The 18758-nt window shown below is 32.5% G+C and overlaps 1 protein-coding gene across 8 annotated transcripts in view; it reads left to right on the plus strand.

Annotated features, from left to right (window-relative positions):
- The window catches only part of LOC114330054 (plasma membrane calcium-transporting ATPase 2), a 631040-nt gene that overhangs the window by 527751 nt on the left and 84531 nt on the right, over nucleotides 1-18758 (plus strand). For 7 of the 8 annotated variants that reach the window (XM_028279354.2, XM_028279356.2, XM_028279355.2 and 4 more), the window contains 5 exons: nucleotides 7589-7624; nucleotides 7932-8359; nucleotides 14192-14434; nucleotides 14628-15326; nucleotides 16140-16334. In XM_028279354.2, coding sequence (XP_028135155.1) covers nucleotides 7589-7624; nucleotides 7932-8359; nucleotides 14192-14434; nucleotides 14628-15326; nucleotides 16140-16334 — 1601 coding nt within the window. The remainder of the gene's footprint in view (nucleotides 1-7588; nucleotides 7625-7931; nucleotides 8360-14191; nucleotides 14435-14627; nucleotides 15327-16139; nucleotides 16335-18758) is intronic. The other variant, XM_028279357.2, reaches the window with a different exon arrangement.

The following is an 18758-nucleotide window of genomic DNA, read 5'->3' on the forward strand; positions in this document are numbered from 1 at the left end:
TTCCAAAGTTTATACATTGTAAATTATGATTTGGGAGTGCTCCTAGTAGCATTTAACGTGTCTTGGTTTGTTTAGTTCTACTGCATCTTGAATGTAAACTTAGTATAGTAAGACTAATGTATAAGCTCAAGATTTCGAATGATGAAAAGATTCCTAGCGACTAGAAAACCGGAATTATATGTCTAATCTATAAAAAAGGGGATAAACTGAAATGAGAAAATGATCACGGCATAACCTTCTTATACACAGCTTTCAAAGTTTTTGCTTACATACTCAACAAACGACAAAAATTAACTGAATTTATTGTCGGGGAATATCAACCGGTTTTCGACAAGGAATATTTACAACTGACCAGCTATTCACAGGGAAAAAAATTCTAAACAAATCGTGGGAAGACGACATAACAAATTCATAGATTTCAAGCAGGCCAAGACTATAATAATAGACACAAGTTATATTAATAGTGTATAGTTTTAACATCTCCCAAGAATATATCCAATAAGTTTGCTTAAGGACAAAGACGGAAATATTATTATAGACTTAACAGAAAAAATTAATAGATGGAGTGAATACATAAGAGAATTGTTTGAGAACAACAGAAATAACATTGACAAGGTAAATGGTGAAACGGGACCTGAAATCCTAAAATGTGAAGTAGAAATGGTACTTATAAATTCCAAAACTGGAAAGGCAAATGGACCCGATGAGGTTCCTACTGAATTACTAAAGCTCTTGAATGATGAATCAATAGGTATAATATTGCACTTATTTAACACAGTATACAATACTGGTATTATACCTCAAGAGTGGCTGCTGTCTACATTCGTTACACTGCCAAAGAAATCCAATGCAAAAGAATGTTCAGAACATCGAACAATATCTTTAATGAGCCATCTACTAAAGACATTTCTAAAAATCATCCACAACCGAGTTTATCAAAAGTTGGAGTCAGATATTAGTAATACACAGATGGGGTTCAGAAAAGGACTAGGTACTCGAGAAGCTCTCTTCGGTTTGAATGTTCTTACACAAAGATGCCTAGACGTTAATCAAGAAGTACATGCATGTTTTATCGATTTTGAAAAAGCGTTTGACAGAGCCCGCCACGATAGGCTAAGAGACATTCTTGAAAGAAAAGACATAGATAATAAAGATCTGCGAATAATTCTCAACTTATATTGGAATCAGAAAGCTAACATCAAAATAGAAAACGAGATATCAAAAGCAATAGAAATACGTAGAGGAGTAAGACAGGGATGCATTTTGTCACCACTGCTATGTAATGTATATAGTGAAAGCTTCTGTCCGGAAACCTTTTTGCAAGCAAATGAAGGAATCGTAATCAATGGAGAGGTTGTAAATAATATTCGATACGCAGACGACACTGTACTAGTTGCAAGAACAGTAGAAGAATTACAACGATTACTTACAAACATAAATATTGCTTGCAACAATTATGGCATAAACATTAATATCAAAAAAACCAAGTATATGGTCTTCAGTAAAATCATGACACAACCAGCACATATTAGTATAAACGGCATTCAAATTGAAAAAGTATCAAGTTATAAATACTTGGGAACTTTAATAAACGAAACTGGAGACCAAAACAATGAAATAAAAAGACGTATCGAAATTGCCAGGGCCACCTTCATAAAGATGGGAAAATTCTTCTGCAACAGAGATATAAGCATCCCTCTACGATTAAGAATGCTAAGAGGCTACGTATTTAACACGCTATTATACGGTGTAGAGGCCTGGACTCTCAAACAGAACAACATAAAAAATATTGAAAGTTTCGAGATGTGGTGCTACCGTCGAATGCTGAAGATAAGTTGGGTTGAAAGAATCACAAATCTTGAAGTAATACGAAGGATAGGAAGAGACCCAGAAATTTTGTTAACGATAAAACGAAGAAAACTCGAGTATTTGCGTCACCTGATGAGAGGTCATAAATACGCATTACTTCAAAATATAATGCAAGGAAAAATAGAAGGAAATCGGAATCCAGGCCGTAGAAGAATGTCGTGGATTCGGAATTTGAGAGAGTGGTTTGGCTGCACCACTAATGAACTTTTTAGGTCAGCTGTAAACAAAGTCAGGGTAGCCTTGATGATTTCCAATCTCCGATAGGAGTGGCACAAGAAGAAGAAGAAGAATATATCCGAGTAGGAAAAGCAACAAATGAAAAACTGTCAGAATACAAAATGAACTCACTGAGAACATTTAAATAGTCTAAAGGTTAAAGCAAGGAGCCGGGCTGGCGCGATCACTATTCGACCTGTCTCTCGAATATGTAATAAGACAGTTGAATATAGGAAGGGCTAATCTCCTAAAAAATGGATCAAGACAGATTGCCGCTTATACCGATGACATCAGCATTATGTCTCGCAGAATGGAAGAGGCGGCAGAAATGCCCAATTAAAATAGAGACAAAAAGACCGGACTAGAAATAGATATTTAAAAGACAAAAAACCTAACACAGGGAAGAGCTCGGGGAAACAGAGGCACAGTTCAATTAGAGGACGGTATTGAAACGGTACAACGTTTCACCTACCTGAGAATTGTATTAAGCTCTGATGGAACAGAAAAAACAGAAATTCAATGAAGAATAGTAACGGGAAACAAAGCTCTTTTTTCACTCGCCCTTGTGTTCCGCTCTACAAAAACACACTGGAGATAGAAAATTAGCGGCTACAAAAATATTATCAGACCAATAGTATGTTATGGTTGCGAGACATGGGTGATGACAGAAAACACAAAAAGAAAGCTGGAAGGAAGTCTTTGAAAGAAAACTCCTAAGGAATATATTTGGACCTATTAGCAAACACGGAATATGGAGATCCAGGTACAACTCTGCCGTGTTAACTCAAAAGGGCGTATCTGCTTTAAACTAGTTTGCGAGAAAAATCAGTTTTACTGGTTTTGATTAGGCAATCGTGATTTTTTAAAAAGTTGTGACTTGCACCATATAGAAGTTAAGAAATAGGTTTATACTATCATGTGACAAATTTTGGTAGAGTATCAACTTGGGAAAATATCACTTTTGACAGATACGCCTTTTTCACTTAACATGAGGTATATAATTAAGAACGTAACTACATGATTTTTTGAAAATATTTATTGCATTAAACAAATGAACGTTACAATATTAATGTATTAATTTCGTAAGTTATTCTTAATAATTAGGAAAAGTTAAAAAAGTAAACAACAATACAGACTAACTAAAATATCATACTCAGTCAAACAAATATAAATAATTAATACTAAATTTTCTACTTCGAACTAGTTATTATATTATATTAATCATCAATATTGTGTCCACATTTTCGCTGACAAAAATATTTTTCCAAAATGTAATGCGACTTGGGGGCATTATTTGATCAATTTTAGTGATTATATTCTGTTTTCTTTCCATGGTAATACCTCGTGGTTGAGAGATAGAGAGTGGTTTTGCAATGCCATTTTTTTTATATTAGCCTTTAAAAAATTGGCACTTATGATTTCTCCTTCAAAACTAGTTTTATAACCTAATGTATGGAAACCTCTCATGAACTGAACTTCCACCATTTGTTAAAGGTACGGACGAGGGACCAACCTTGTTATTTTATATTGAGATGATTCGTATTTCCAGTTGTAAAGATCCTTAAAAGCCATATCGATAACTTCGACATTACGTGTTGACGTTTTAACCGCATTTACAAAATCAAAGAAGTCATAAACTTTACCTTGTCGATTTAGTGATTGCTCGACTCTATGGTGAAATGAGTCAGCTGCCATAAATGTATGACCTGACTCAAAATATCTTAAGAGTTATTTTCCTAATGTTCAATTCTAATGAGTTTACAGCATACACAAAAAATGTGTACAAGCACCAATTTTTGTTCTGACCGGAACAATTATCCAGCCAAATAACAACTTCTTCGGAATCCCTAATTTTGTTTAAAAATGCATAAAATGTGCTAACAATATCAGCATTTTTTCGTCCAGAAATAGCTTCATGCCATAGAACAGCTGTAGAAGTTTTAGAAGTACCAACTGGAACAAAGCTCTCATTAAAGGCTATCAGTCTAGGAGTAAATATAATTTCTTTGAAAGTATCGCATCTTGGGAGCATAATTACCTACAAAAAGATTGTGTAAGGTCAAATATAACAGATATTATTCAAAATAAAATTCATACCTTCTGCAGATCAGCTGTATAAACTCTAGAATCGCCCAACAATCTGAAATCAGCGTTGTACATCTCTCGGGCCTTTATAAATTTTTCTTGATGATTTTGTGATATGTTTCGCATTCAGGACAAACTAGACCGTCATCTAACACGTGTGAGCTTTCTTTTTTATGAATTTCGTATTTTTCACAAGTAAAGCACTCTTCGTTTCCAAGCTTTGCAAATGAAATATTAAGCTCACTAACGAATTGACGATATAAATAATACGAACATTGAATACTGTACTTTGCTTTAAATGATTCATACATTAGTTTTACAGTTAATAACTTTATAAAGTAAATTGACAGTTTACTACTTTTCGCGCCAACATATTAATATCTTGAAATGTTAAGTGAATAGGCCGTATCTGCCGAAAACTTTTTAGTTACGGCTTTTTGTGTTAACATTTACAGTTGCGGCTTTTAAAGCTAACATTTTAGTAAAAAATTCAGATACGGCTATTAATTTAAGCAGTATATATCCGGTTTTATTGCAGATATGGCTATGAAACTCAGGTAGACTTGTAGAAAAGATTACTAAATAACGCGTGGGATATGAAACTCGTTTTTAATAAAAATTGCAGTTACGCCCTTTTGAGTTAACACGGCAGAACTATGAACTCTACCAACTGTTCAAAGGGTCATCGATCTCGGAATTAGTTAAACTTCAGAGGCTTCGATGGGTGGAGGGGGCCGAGACTCAATTTGGTCTGTAGTGCCGTTGGAGTTTCGATTACTGCTATATCAACAGCATGCTAGTACTGCATTTTTCCAGCAACGGGGAGGCGAGCATTATTTTATACGAATAGCAAGTTTTGGCACACAAAAAGATGAAATGACTATGATAAAATTTATCATAGTCATTTATTTAATAATGACAATCTGTCTCAGATCTCACTCATCTAGATGCCAACTTTTTGAGATCTATCTTTGAAGCTGATGGTAAAGCATTACAGAACCGTTACTAAACGCTAGTCTTAGGAAGTGGTGCAACTTACAAATAAATCTTTCTACTGTTTTTACTAGAGACACTCAAATCTCCCACAATATTTTAAGCTAACTCTTGTTGCCTCATTGAACAAAACAAAAGGGTTTCTTCATGGAAGAGTAATGTTTAATGTTTCTACCTGCATTTTAAACAATTTTCATTTTTATTTGTTTTTTAGATTGAGTTTTCGCTTCCACTACTAAGATTTGATAAATAAGTAAAACAATTTACTAAGAGATTTTTGTATAGTCATTTATGTGATTCAGTTATTTCTTAGTCTAACCATTCAATTTTTTCTTTGTGTTTATAACTTATGAGTTTGTGTGAATCCTTTATATTTTCTATCGTGACAAGACATCTCGTAACGCGACAGTTCGTAACCCCACAAATGGTAACGGAAATTTCGTAACGGCGACAGTTCGTAACTATACATATTCGTAACGGCACCATTCGTAACGTCAAAATTGAAATACTCTGTTTATTTTTGTCCACATGGAACCTAACTTTCATTACAGTTTCAATTGAAATTACGTTCATCAATTTAATTAACCAGCATCCGGATAATAGTCTAAGAGCTAGAGCCGAAAAATCATCGTCATAAGTAATATGGACTTTGGCATGTGAAATGTGTCTATTGTATATTGATAATTATGACCCCTTTCAGGCTGACACCTCAGTGGATACAGGAAGTAGCAATAAGGGATGAAAGGGGAAAGTTAGTGTAGTCTTTAAAGGTTTTCACCTCCTATTTTGTTAAACTTCCATCGATTTGCATGAAAATTGGTGACTAGTTAGAGCATACCCCAAGAAATAAAAATGATTTGGTGCCAACTTGCACTTTTACCCTGGGGGTGGATACCACCCCTTCTCGGGGGTGAAAACTATTTTATTAAAAATAACCCCACAAATTGATAGAGGGACAAATTATAAGTAAAATTTGTAATATCATATTATTAAAATAAATCAATACTTTTTGAGTTATTAAAGATCACAGACTTGTCTGTTTAAGAGCACATGCGTGAAGTTACGGATGATAAAAAGAACATATTAATTAATTGTATGTTACTAAAATATTATTTTTATATTATTTCGATATTATAAATTTAGCAATAGTGTATTCAAATATGTCAAATGTACTAATTATTTGACACCTCCAGTTTCTGTACATATTCAGTTTATATTGATAGAAAACATTGAATTAAATATCGAAATAATATAAATATTTTACTAACATACAATTAATTAATATGTTCTTTTTATCATCCGTAACTTCACGCATATGCTCTTAAATAGACAAATCTTTGATCTTTAATTACTCAAAAAGTATTGATTTATTTTAATAACATGATATAACAAATTTTACTTAAAATTTGTCCCTCTATCGATTTGTGGGGTTATTTTTAATAAAATTGTTTTCACCCGCGGGAAGGGATGGTATTCACCACCAGTGTAAGAGTGAAAGTTGGCACCAACTCAGTTTTATTTCTTGAGGTATGCTCTAACTAGTCACCAATTTTCATGCAAATCGATGGAGGTTTAACAAAATAGGAGGTGAAAACCTTTAATGACTGCACTAACTTTCCCCTTTCATCCCTTATTGCTACTTCCTGTATCCACTGAGGTGTCAGCCTGAAAGGGGTCATAATTGTCAATATACAATGGACACATTTCACAGGAAAAACTCCATATTACTTATGACGATGATTTTTCGGCTCTAGCTCTCCGTCTATAAACATTTTGACACGTTTCATATTTCGTAGAGAAATAAATTTTTAAAATTATGTCTTAAAATAAAAATAATCCAGTAATGTAAATTGTATTAATTATTATATTAAATACATTATTATTTATTAAACTGTTTTTATTTGTTTCATTATTTTTCACACTTAATTTTACTACTTTAAAGTGATAATTCAAGATAAACAATTTTAATAAAATTCTTTAGTTGTCATATTAACAAGAATATAAATATGCAAAAATATATGTCCAAAAAAAAATACCACTACTTTCAGTATAGGAATGTATGTATGCAAAATGTATTTTTGTATAAATTCAGTAATACTAAATTTGCTAAAAAAAATTAAATGTTGGCATTACGAATTGTACCGTTACGAATATGTATAGTTACGAACTGTTGCCGTTACGAAGTGACGGCGTTACGAATTGTCCGTTACGAACTGTCGCGTTACGAGATGTCATGGAACCATTTTCTATATAAATATTTGTGATAATGAATCTAATAAATCAACCGAAAATTATATAGCAAACAGAGTATTTTTTATCATTTTTCCGTCATAAATTGCACACTTGTCTATATGTACCCATGCCAGGACTTTGGGAGTGTTTTTGAGATTGCTAATGTTCTCCTTTTGCATGTGTTTTTGTACAGAAGCTAAAAAGCAGCGGAAGAAGAAAAGTTTAACAGGTGAATAATTTTTTATTTTTTTACAAATTACTTAAATAAATCTATGTAATTATAATTAATGTTAATTTAAAAAAAAAATATTAAAATTCAGATTCTCTAACACTCTAAATGAAGCATGTATAACTGTTTTGAGATGAACTGTTGATTGTTGAATTAATGTTCGCACAGAGATTCGTAGTTAATAGTCATCTGACTTTAATGCAATGTTCTATGTTTTAACATTTCTCTTGATTAAAGAAGACAAATTTTATGGAATCTCTGACTCTTGGTTTTAAATATCATTTTATAAATAATGATTGTCGTGTAGGTGATGAAGAAAATGTTACTGGAAATAGCCATATGAACACAGGGAACAAAGAAGAAGCAGGAGCCGGGGAGACAGGATTCAAGCTTGACGCATCAGCTGCCCCTGATCATGACGGCAAAGAAAATCACGTACAATCTGAAAAATCCGCCGGAGAAAGGAACAAAAAGGAAAAATCAGTACTTCAAGCGAAACTTACAAAACTTGCTATTCAGATCGGTTATGCTGGGTCCACCATTGCAGTTCTTACTGTTATCATTCTGATTATACAATTCTGTATCAAGACTTTCGTCATCAATCATCAAGCATGGAAAAACGTGTACGCCAACTATATGGTCCGGTACCTCATTATTGGTGTCACTGTACTTGTCGTAGCTGTACCTGAAGGGTTGCCACTGGCCGTTACCTTGTCTCTAGCTTACAGTGTCAAGGTAAGTTATAATTTCTGTTATCTATTTATTATGCTGTAGTAGGTTTCTCTTCATTCAATCTTCGCTTGTCCACTGCTGGGTATAGATCTCCCTCATAATTTTCCATCTGTTTCGATCTTGTGCCTCGTTCATCCAATGACAACGGTTTAGATCGTCACTCCAACGTATGGGTGGACGAGCTCTGCTTCGGTAGGCATCATCTCTCGGTCTCCATTCCAGTATCCGCTTTGTCCATCTGTTATCTATTATTCGAGCCACGTGACCTGCCCAGTTCCATTTCAGTATTGCTATCCTCTCTACTGCATCAGACACTCCTGATCAACATGCTGAAGGCTGCCCACGTAGTCTTATACGACAGTCAACGCACAGTGGTTCCAATGCTGAAAACGTGGCCATGAGGTAAAGTCCCTATTTAGGGATTTTCCTGTTTACAGTTGTTTTATATACTATCGTACGGTCAGAATACGCAGGTATAAGGATCAGACCGGACCTATTCTTATTCATAGCTCAGGGACTAGTGAGCCATGTACGACTTTATTTTGGCGGCAGTGAAAGTGAAAAAGAACGCGTATATTGAAAACGCTGTAAAACGTTTTGTAGTTTATCAATTTTATCGCTGTAAAGCAGATTCTTCTTTTTCAAGTATGTATTAATGTAAAATAAAAGTTGACTAAAGATTTGATAACAGAAATTGCATAAAATTTTTTAATGAGTAAGTAGTAAAAATATACTTGAAATAATCAAAATTTCGTAAAAATACATTCAAAAAGTACATAATTCTGCATAATTCTACGATTAATGTTTATTAATCTCAAAATGTACAGTAAGAATTAAGATACAGAATCACATTGGTTTAGCTTCCTTTAACTGCCTTTGCATTGCTGACAGTTGTTTGAATATAAAAGTCTGAAATGACGCATATTACATTATTCTGGCGATTGTTGAGTATGTATGAGCGGTTGTACATAAGTAAAAGGTTCTGAATATTGTACTTCAAAAAGAAAATGTCTTGGTAATCAGCGATTTTAAAAGTCCCTTTTAATATAAAATTGGATCCGCCATTTTGTTTTTCAAAAAAATAATGTTAGATTTGTAATCAGCGACCTTAAACTACCAAAATTTGCAAAAATTTTGCGTTTTTATTGATATTTTCAATTTCTTTCCGTCATGTTGGATCCGCCATTTTGTTTAAAACAATGTCAGATTCGTAATTAGCGATGTCAAAAACCCTTAACTACGAAGGTAATTCCGAAGTGTATGAACAATATACCCTTTTAAAGGTTTATGACCACGTTTTCGGCATTTGGAACCACAGTGTAACGGTTTGGTAATCTTTTCCTATGCGAATCTCATGACCTAGGTGTTTATAAGCCATTATCTAGTCTATGGATCTTGTTCCTACGCATATCTCTTCGCTGACTACGATATTTGTCATCATCTGGGTTTTAGATATATTTATTTTCAATCCCCCTTCTAGCAAGGAAAGGTAGAGCTGATTTAAAAGTTCTTTGGCGTTATTTATCCTTTCAGCTATTAATACAATCATCGGCAAACCTCCGGTGGCTAAGCTTTTTTCCATTTATGTTTAAGCCCTTGTCGATCAGTTTTGCTGGTTTACATATACAGGGTGAGTCACCTCTAACGGGACGGAAGATTACAGCGAAATGGTAAAAGATTTGAAAAAATTTTTAGATTAGTAGTTTGTAAGTTGATAAAATCTACATTTTAAAATTATTTTGAAATATACAGGGTGTCCCAATAAATGGCGACGTATCAAAGTTATATTTTTTCTTATGAAACATCCTGTATTTTATTGCATTTTTTAATTGTCCGCAAAAAATAAGGTATAGTTTCATAAGGCTTCCCTATACCTATGTACAGAGTGTTCTGAGTTATGGTGACTTTTCTTAAAATGTAAAGTTTTAAAAGAAGGCTTATTGTCAAGTTATTTAAGAAATTATGAAAAAAATACTTTTACACCTAAATAGTTGGATATTGGCTGAATGTATTCCATGATTAATTATTACCAGGGTGTTCAACATTTACAGTTTCATTATTGGATTATTCAATGTGTCATATGATGCTTATTTTAAATGGAACACCATGTATATTAATACACCATTATACTAAACGGAGTCACCTCTTTCGAATGGTATATGGATGTCCTATACCTAGGTCTAATAGTTATTGCGTAATTTACAATTATTTTTATTCGTAATCTGTAAATCGAGTTTAAAACAAAAGATGTACGAGTATATCATTGTATGACATCGTCATTTTATGACAGTACGGTCTGGTAATTATCAAAAATATAAACATCCGTGTATGATATTCAAATTTAATTGTTCCTAAAAATGAATAATCACGTTATCTACGAAAGAGTAAACATGTTACTTTGCATGGGGGGGTGTTTGCAAAATTGTATCTTACCTTCTTAAGTTTACGCTCAAAAGTATCCTGATAGAAGACACCCAAAAAAGGACGTTTTTAAGAGATTTCAATAGATTCCGTGCTACTGGTAATGTTGCATATGGAAAGTTAAATAAAAATAAACCAGTTATTTGTGATGACGTTAAGGAGCTTGATGCCCTGCTTTCTGTTAAGGAAAACCCAAATACTAGTAAAAAAAATTTCGGGTGAATTGTAAATCAGTCAAACGACTGTTAGAATACTTAAGAGAAACCACTATTATCCATATAAAACTCAACTACACCAGTATTAGACCAAACAGGATTATGATAAATATTTAACTTATCGTTTATGGACTTTAGACTTTATAGAAGATCCTGATTTTTTTAATGTATTGTATACAGACCAATATACGTACTTTTCATAATAATGGTCTAATAAATAGACATAATTTTCATTTAAGAAAAGTCAACATAACTCAGAACACTCTGTACATAGGTATAGGGAAGCCTTATGAAACTATACCTTATTTTTTGCGGACAATTAAAAATTGCAATAAAATATAGGGTGTTCTATAAGAAAAAATATAACTTTGATACGCCGCCATTTATTGGGACACCCTGTATATTTCAAAATAATTTTAAAATGTAGATTTTATCAACTTACAAACTACTAATTTAAAATTTTTTTCAAATCTTTTACCATTTCGCTGTAATCTTCCGTCCCGTTAGTGGTGACTCACCCTGTATATTCCAAAAGCTAGTGAAAAGTTTCGGTGATATGGTGTCTCCCCGACGTACTCCACGTTTTATCAGGAATTTCTGAGTTTGACTATCACCCACTCTAACACTAGCTGTTGCGTTTTGGTATAAATATGTGTTTAATTATATTTATATACCGATAGTCAATTCGGCATTCTGTCAAGGCTTCCAGTAGGTTGGTAGTCCGACATATAAATTATAATACAAAGGTATCGTTTGTTTTTGAATGTACAATATTCAGTACCTTACATCAAAGCTGATATTGAGCGTTGTTTATCTCTTTCTACATAATTTTGTAGTACCGATTTCTAAAACTATGTAAAATAATTTCACCCTTTCAACTTATCAACCTATTTGTCCAACTTATTTCTTTTAGTCTAAAATATATTTTTAAATTTCGTTCAATCCACTATACTTTTATTTTTGGTTTTTGTACATTATATGTATTATACATACAGTATGTCCCTGTAAGTTGGAACCATTGGGAAAACTTTTTTATTATCAATTTTACGAAAAAAAGTTATTCTTCATAAAAAGTTCTGCATGGTCTAGAACCTAATGTTCACTCATCACATATCAAATTTTATGAATATTATACGAGGTCTGTCAAAAAATATAAATTTCGCTAAAGAGTAAAGTAGCTGTATTTTTCACAATATTGAAAATTGTTATTATGAAAAGTTATTTGGAATTAAGAAGTATATTCTAATATACAATTACATCCTTCTAATTGAAATTTTTTTTGAAAATTTATGAATAAGTAATTATTAAAATTTATTAAAATAATTATTTTCAGTTATTTCAATTATGATAACTTTTATTATTAATTTTACGAAAAAAGTTATTCTTCATAAAAAGTTCTGCATGGTCTAAAACCTAAAATACAACCATCTTATATCAAATTTTATCAATTTTATACGAGGTATGTCAAAAAAGATGAATTTCGATCAAGAATAAAGTACCTTTATAGTTCAGAATATTTCAATTATAAGGATGTAATTACATATTGGAACATAGCATTTAATTCTAAAGAACTTTTATCATCACAATTTTCGATATTGTGAAAAACAATAAATAAAAATATTTTACTGTTGAGCGACATTTATATTTTTTGACATACCTCGTATAAATTGATAAAATTGGATATAAGATGGTTATATTTTAGGTTTTAGACATTGCAGAAGATTTTATAAAGAATAACTTTTTTTCGTAAAATTTTCGTAAACTTTTTTTCGTAAAAGAGTTTTTTTAATTGAAACAACTTAAAATAATGTTGGTTACCTCTCCATAATTTTATTTAAGAAAAATTATTATTTTCATAATAACAATTTTCAATATTGTGAAAAATTAAGCTACTTTACTTTTGAGCGAAATTCATATTTTTTGACATAATATCGTCGCCTTAGTACTATAACTTGATAACTCCAAAATTGACGTTTTTGAGATAACTAGTTCACAAGATGTATTTTATTTGCCTCTATATTGTGTAAAAACTTGATGACTAGCTTCAAACGGGTTAAGTATTTATTTACGATTGACGAAAGTTGATAAAACTCAAATGCCGCTAATATTCAGTGCTAAAACTTGACAAGATAAGTTATCAAGCTATTTTTTAATAGAAATAATCGTGAATGCAACATACACTGAATGCTATAACTAGGTAACTCCAGTTATCTAGTTGTAGCACGTGTTTTTCTGAAGCCATTGAGCTTACCACATAAATGCTATCTGTTTATTCGGTTCATGTTAATGCAAAAATTCTAGAATTGTTAGCAGATCTGGCAAACCCCATGGCACAGGGCTAATTTTCACCAAAATAATGCTTAAAATATTAGTTTTGTTAAAAAGTTCACTTAGATGCAACTTGGCATCTCATGCGACATTACCAAACGTTAACATTAGGGTAGTGCTAAAACTTGATAACTCTAATTTTTCATGTTATTTTCCATATTGGAAAGCAAATTTGCACCGTATTTCTAAATAGATCAGTAGCCAAAAAGTTAAGGAACAGTATTTTAGAGCTGCAGAGTGAATTCCGTATTTACCAACATCATGGGAGCAGCACAAATATCTTAAAAATCTTTAAACCCGTTTATCTCAAAACTACTAATTTCGAGTTATCAAGTTATAGTATTAAGGCGACGATATGTACTTCGTATAATATTTATAAAATTTGATATCTGATGGTTGAATCTTGGGTTTTAGACCATGAAGAGCTTTTTATGAAAAATACCTTTTTTTCTTAAAATTAATAATAAAAAGTTTTCCATATGGTTCCAACTTACAGGGATATACTGTATATACTTAACTGTTTATAAGTTATTATATACCTTTGATTACTTTTGTGGTTAAATCTGCGTTATATTATCTTACTAACTAAGCGTATTTTCAGATTTAAGCCGTATGGCTTACACTCTCACTCCCTCTTAAGAAGGAAAATTTTACTCATTGTAGATACCTGGGTTATCAACAGTATTGAGCTCTCATGAGATTCTTTCTCTGTTATTGAGGCCTGGATTAGTTGTGTGCTGAAGTTTCTCCCACAAATTTTCCATTTTTTCTCTATAGTCTCCTTATTTGTATTTCATCTCTGGTCTAACAAAAATATAAACAAAAATTTTTATGTGGAAGTATATTTTATAATTCGATCTCTAATTTTCAGAAAATGATGAAGGATAACAACTTGGTTAGGCATCTTGACGCTTGTGAAACTATGGGTAACGCTACTGCCATCTGTTCGGACAAGACAGGTACTTTGACTACAAATAGGATGACGGTTGTACAGTCCTACATCTGCGAACAACTTTGTAAAACCATGCCCAAGTTTTCTGATATACCTGCCCACGTTGGAAACGTTATCATCCAAGCTATTTCGATCAATTGTGGCTACACGTCAAGAATAATGGTAAGTCTGAATGCACAAATAATTTTAGTACCAGACCACATGTAGGTACCCTATAAAAATCATTGCTTTAAATGATAATGCTTATAATAATGAGCTCATCTTCGATACATGTCAGTTCGAAGGAGAAACGGTTAGGGATATGGTTTCTGTAAATATACATTGTTTCAATATTTGTAATATTTTGTTGTTTCAGCCACCGGAAGAGGGCAGTGATCTACCAAGACAAGTTGGTAACAAAACAGAATGCGCCTTGTTAGGATTCGTTTTAGGACTTCAAAAGAACTACCAAACGATCAGGGACGACTTCCCCGAAGAAACATTCACTCGCGTATACACTTTCAATTCAGACAGAAAATCAATGAGTACCGTAATCCCTCGCCAAATAGCTGGAGAATCAGGTGGTTACCGATTGTTTACCAAAGGTGCTTCAGAAATTATATTACAAAAGTGTGCCTTTATCTACGGCCATGATGGTCGTCTCGAAAAATTCACCAGAGATATGCAGGAAAGGCTGTTAAAGCAAGTGATAGAACCGATGGCTTGTGATGGTCTGAGAACTATCTGTCTCGCTTTCAGAGATTTCGTTACTGGTAAAGCAGAAATCAATCAGGTGCATATTGAACATGAGCCTAACTGGGACGATGAAGGAAACATAGTCAACAACTTAACATGTCTGTGCGTTGTGGGCATTGAAGATCCTGTTCGAAATGAAGTACCTGATGCCATCAGGAGGTGTCAGAAAGCTGGTATCACTGTCAGAATGGTCACTGGTGACAATGTGAATACAGCCAGGTCGATAGCTACTAAGTGCGGTATTGTAAAACCAAACGAGGACTTCCTTATTCTCGAGGGCAAAGAATTCAACAGGAGAATCAGGGACAGTGCCGGAGAAGTAAGTACTTTAACATGTTTTATACAATTTTATTAACTACTAGAAATTTCTTAATTCGAAAATACCACATAGTCCAGGGTTTTTTGATTATAACTTTAAAACTATTCATTTCTGAGAAAAGTTGTATTGACATAAAAGTTGCGTAATTAAATTTCCTACAATACAGAATTGGTTAAAAATTTAAAAAATAGTCACCCTTGTAGCAAAATAGCAATAATTGCGAAAAAAACCATACCAAACTAGTATTGGCATTTTACGTTTTTCAACCACTTTTTAAACTTAGTACCTTCATATTTCACCCAGAAAAACTTTATGATACAGTAAAACAATACTGTAAATTTCATTAAGATCGGTTCAATAGATTTGGGTGCAATGTATATTATCTGGGTGTTTGGAGCAGTGTTATTAAAACGCCCAATATAATATTTGTTGGACAAAAATGTTTTCATATATTATATAAAGTTTGCTATTGAATAAACGTAAAAACAACATGCTAGTTTTCACAATCATAAACGTGTCAGGTTCGACAATTAAAATCACGTTCCACAATTAAAACTTCCCCTGTTCAAATGTTCCCATACATTAAAGTTTGTCCGGCTAGATACTGCTAAGCTATTAACAAATTTTAAGCTTGCTATTAATCAACTTTTTTTGGTACGCGGGATCCAGGTCTATACGTATTCAGATGTAAGAGCCAACATAATATACTAAACATGTAGATGCGCCGGAGTTAAGTCTAGCATATGCAAAATTTAAAAAAGTAACCTTTAGGAATCGTAAAACTGTATTTGCTACTAAAGAGTAATGTTTCAGGTTCAACAACATCTTATTGACAAAGTTTGGCCTAAATTACGTGTTCTTGCGAGGTCATCTCCAACCGATAAATTTATTCTCGTCAAAGGTATTATAGACAGCAAAGTCAGTGACAACAGAGAAGTTGTAGCTGTAACTGGTGATGGTACAAATGACGGTCCAGCTTTGAAAAAGGCAGATGTCGGATTCGCTATGGTAAGTTTTGTTAGTCATTTAAAAATAGATATATGTACTATCCACAAATAGCAAATAGCGGTACAAATGATTTTATATGAGAATCAAATCAATGTAATAACGTTACTGCTAGAAACAGTCTGGAAACAGGAAAGCACTATTTAGGGTAAATTATACAACCATGACTTGATATGAACTACGATATATGCGTGATTCGTAGACTTCCAAAAAGCTTTTGACGGAGTCCAATATGAAAAATTTCTTAAGTATTCTGAAGGGAAATAACACAGACAGTAGAGATCTAAAATTATATCTCGACTTTATCACAACCAAACAGCATTAAAAAATTAGAGTCAAAGGAGAATTAACAAGCAAAATAAACATACTAAGAGTTCGACAAGAATGAATACGTTCATCGTTCCTAGGTATTATGACGAAATGGTCATTGCTTGAAACGACATGAAAGGTTCAGAACGCATACTACAACATGTATACAACACATAGGAACATTATAGACTAGAAATTGAAGTGTCTTAAAACAACTAAGAAATGTAGAAACCCGGACATCAACAATACAATAAGATATATAAATACTTGTGGTTAAGGAAAAATGGAGATAAAAAAAATTAGATCTAGAATAGAAATTGCAAAAACATATGCATGCTACTAAAGAGCTTAATTTACAATCGTAAACATAACAGAGATTTTCTCAAAGTAACCTTAAATAATGAAACCCCTCTTCTCTTCTTCATGTGTTATCTCCTCTAAGAATATCCTCCTTTTTTGCCCACTATGATGATTTCTCAGTAATTAGAGGAGCTGTATAATTTGAATGCCCTATGTCCGGGCTTCTCGATCCACGATGTGAAATAATATGTGGGGTAAAAATTTATTGGAGATACTTTCTAATGCGAGCTACTTTTTTTTCGATTTAATATGGCATTAAACTATTAGTAATATCGCAAAAATATTCCGGCCCCATAAAAAGTATTTCAGTAACGTCTCTTTTTCGTGCGTCTCCCAGATGAGTTTATTATCTATATATGATGATCTGTTTACCAATCAACTATGCTCACATCTACTGTGATAGTTTAAGGTTAGGTTAAGTTTACGTTACTTTGTAAATATTATTAAGGTGGTTTTGGAAGGGTTGATCTTAAGTCCCATCTTTTTGTTCCATGTACAATGTTAATTGTTTCGGAGGGTGTTTTCGAAGTTTTCATTCACAATTATGATGGCATCACCGGTATATCCTTGACAGGATATCCCTAGAGTTGTCAAATCGCACAGAAGTTTATCTACTATTAGATTCCACGTGAGTGGACACTCAACTTCTCGTTATAGACAGCCTTTAGTCCTTGAGATAGTGAAGATGTATCATATTTTCATCTTTTCCATTCGTGCACGAAGTAGCCGTGCTATCCAATTATATGACGCACCATCTACACTTCAGTCATTTAGTTCTTTATTACTATTTTCTGTGAGTGTTTTCAAATGAAGAGTGCATGGGAATAATAAGGAATATCACATTTTATACATAATGAGATAAACACCAATAAAGGTTTAACTCTTGTGATATCTAAGAACTCCTTAGGAGATTTTTAGCAGAATTCTAGCAATTCTTATTCTATAATCTTAATATAATATTAATCTATATTAACTTATTAATTTAATAATCCTCGACAATCCTCGTTGTTCGCCTGGATACAAATTCTTAAAAAAATTTATATAGACTTACTTTTCTGGTTATTGTCCTGAATCGATAGGCTAGTCGATAATCCTGTTTTTGCTACCACATGGCGAGAAAAGCCAAAATTCATGTATAAATTGACATTCCTTGTTTTCCCCATGTACTCTTCAAATACTCTTCTATATCATATCAGGTTTTATTATTAGGTTTTTGTCGGAATAATAAGTTAATAAAGAAGAATCACCTTTTGAATTTAGTCCGTTACTCTAGTGTAAAAGTGCGAAATTCATATACTTTTTTTGGGAATTTCTAAACTAAAAAGTACTGTACTAATCTTTATGAAAATTTGCATAAGCAGTTATTATAAACAGACTTATATGTAAAACAATTTTCATAAAAAAATATTGAAAATTAAACGATTTATGCGCCATCTACTGGCACCGTGAAAATAAAAACATAGCTCAACTCCTGCAGTGATTTTGACTAATAGAGATCCTGAAATATAAAATTTCAAAGTGATTATTGAAATATAAGTTATTTCCTATACCATCAACTAGGATTTTTGAAAAATATTAAAATTTGTAAAAATGAAGAAGTGTTGAAAAACATTTTTAAAATTAGCTAAATATTTTCGGTTTCAAAAACCGCCAAATTGACATTTTTTATCCGATCAAAAAAACCCTAGTTGATGGTATAGAAAATAACTTATATTTCAATATTAAATTTGAAATTTTATGTTTAAAGATCTCTATTAG

The sequence above is a fragment of the Diabrotica virgifera genome, chromosome 10 (genome assembly GCF_917563875.1).
Source record: "Diabrotica virgifera virgifera chromosome 10, PGI_DIABVI_V3a".
In the NCBI taxonomy this organism is placed as follows: Eukaryota; Metazoa; Arthropoda; class Insecta; order Coleoptera; family Chrysomelidae; genus Diabrotica; species Diabrotica virgifera.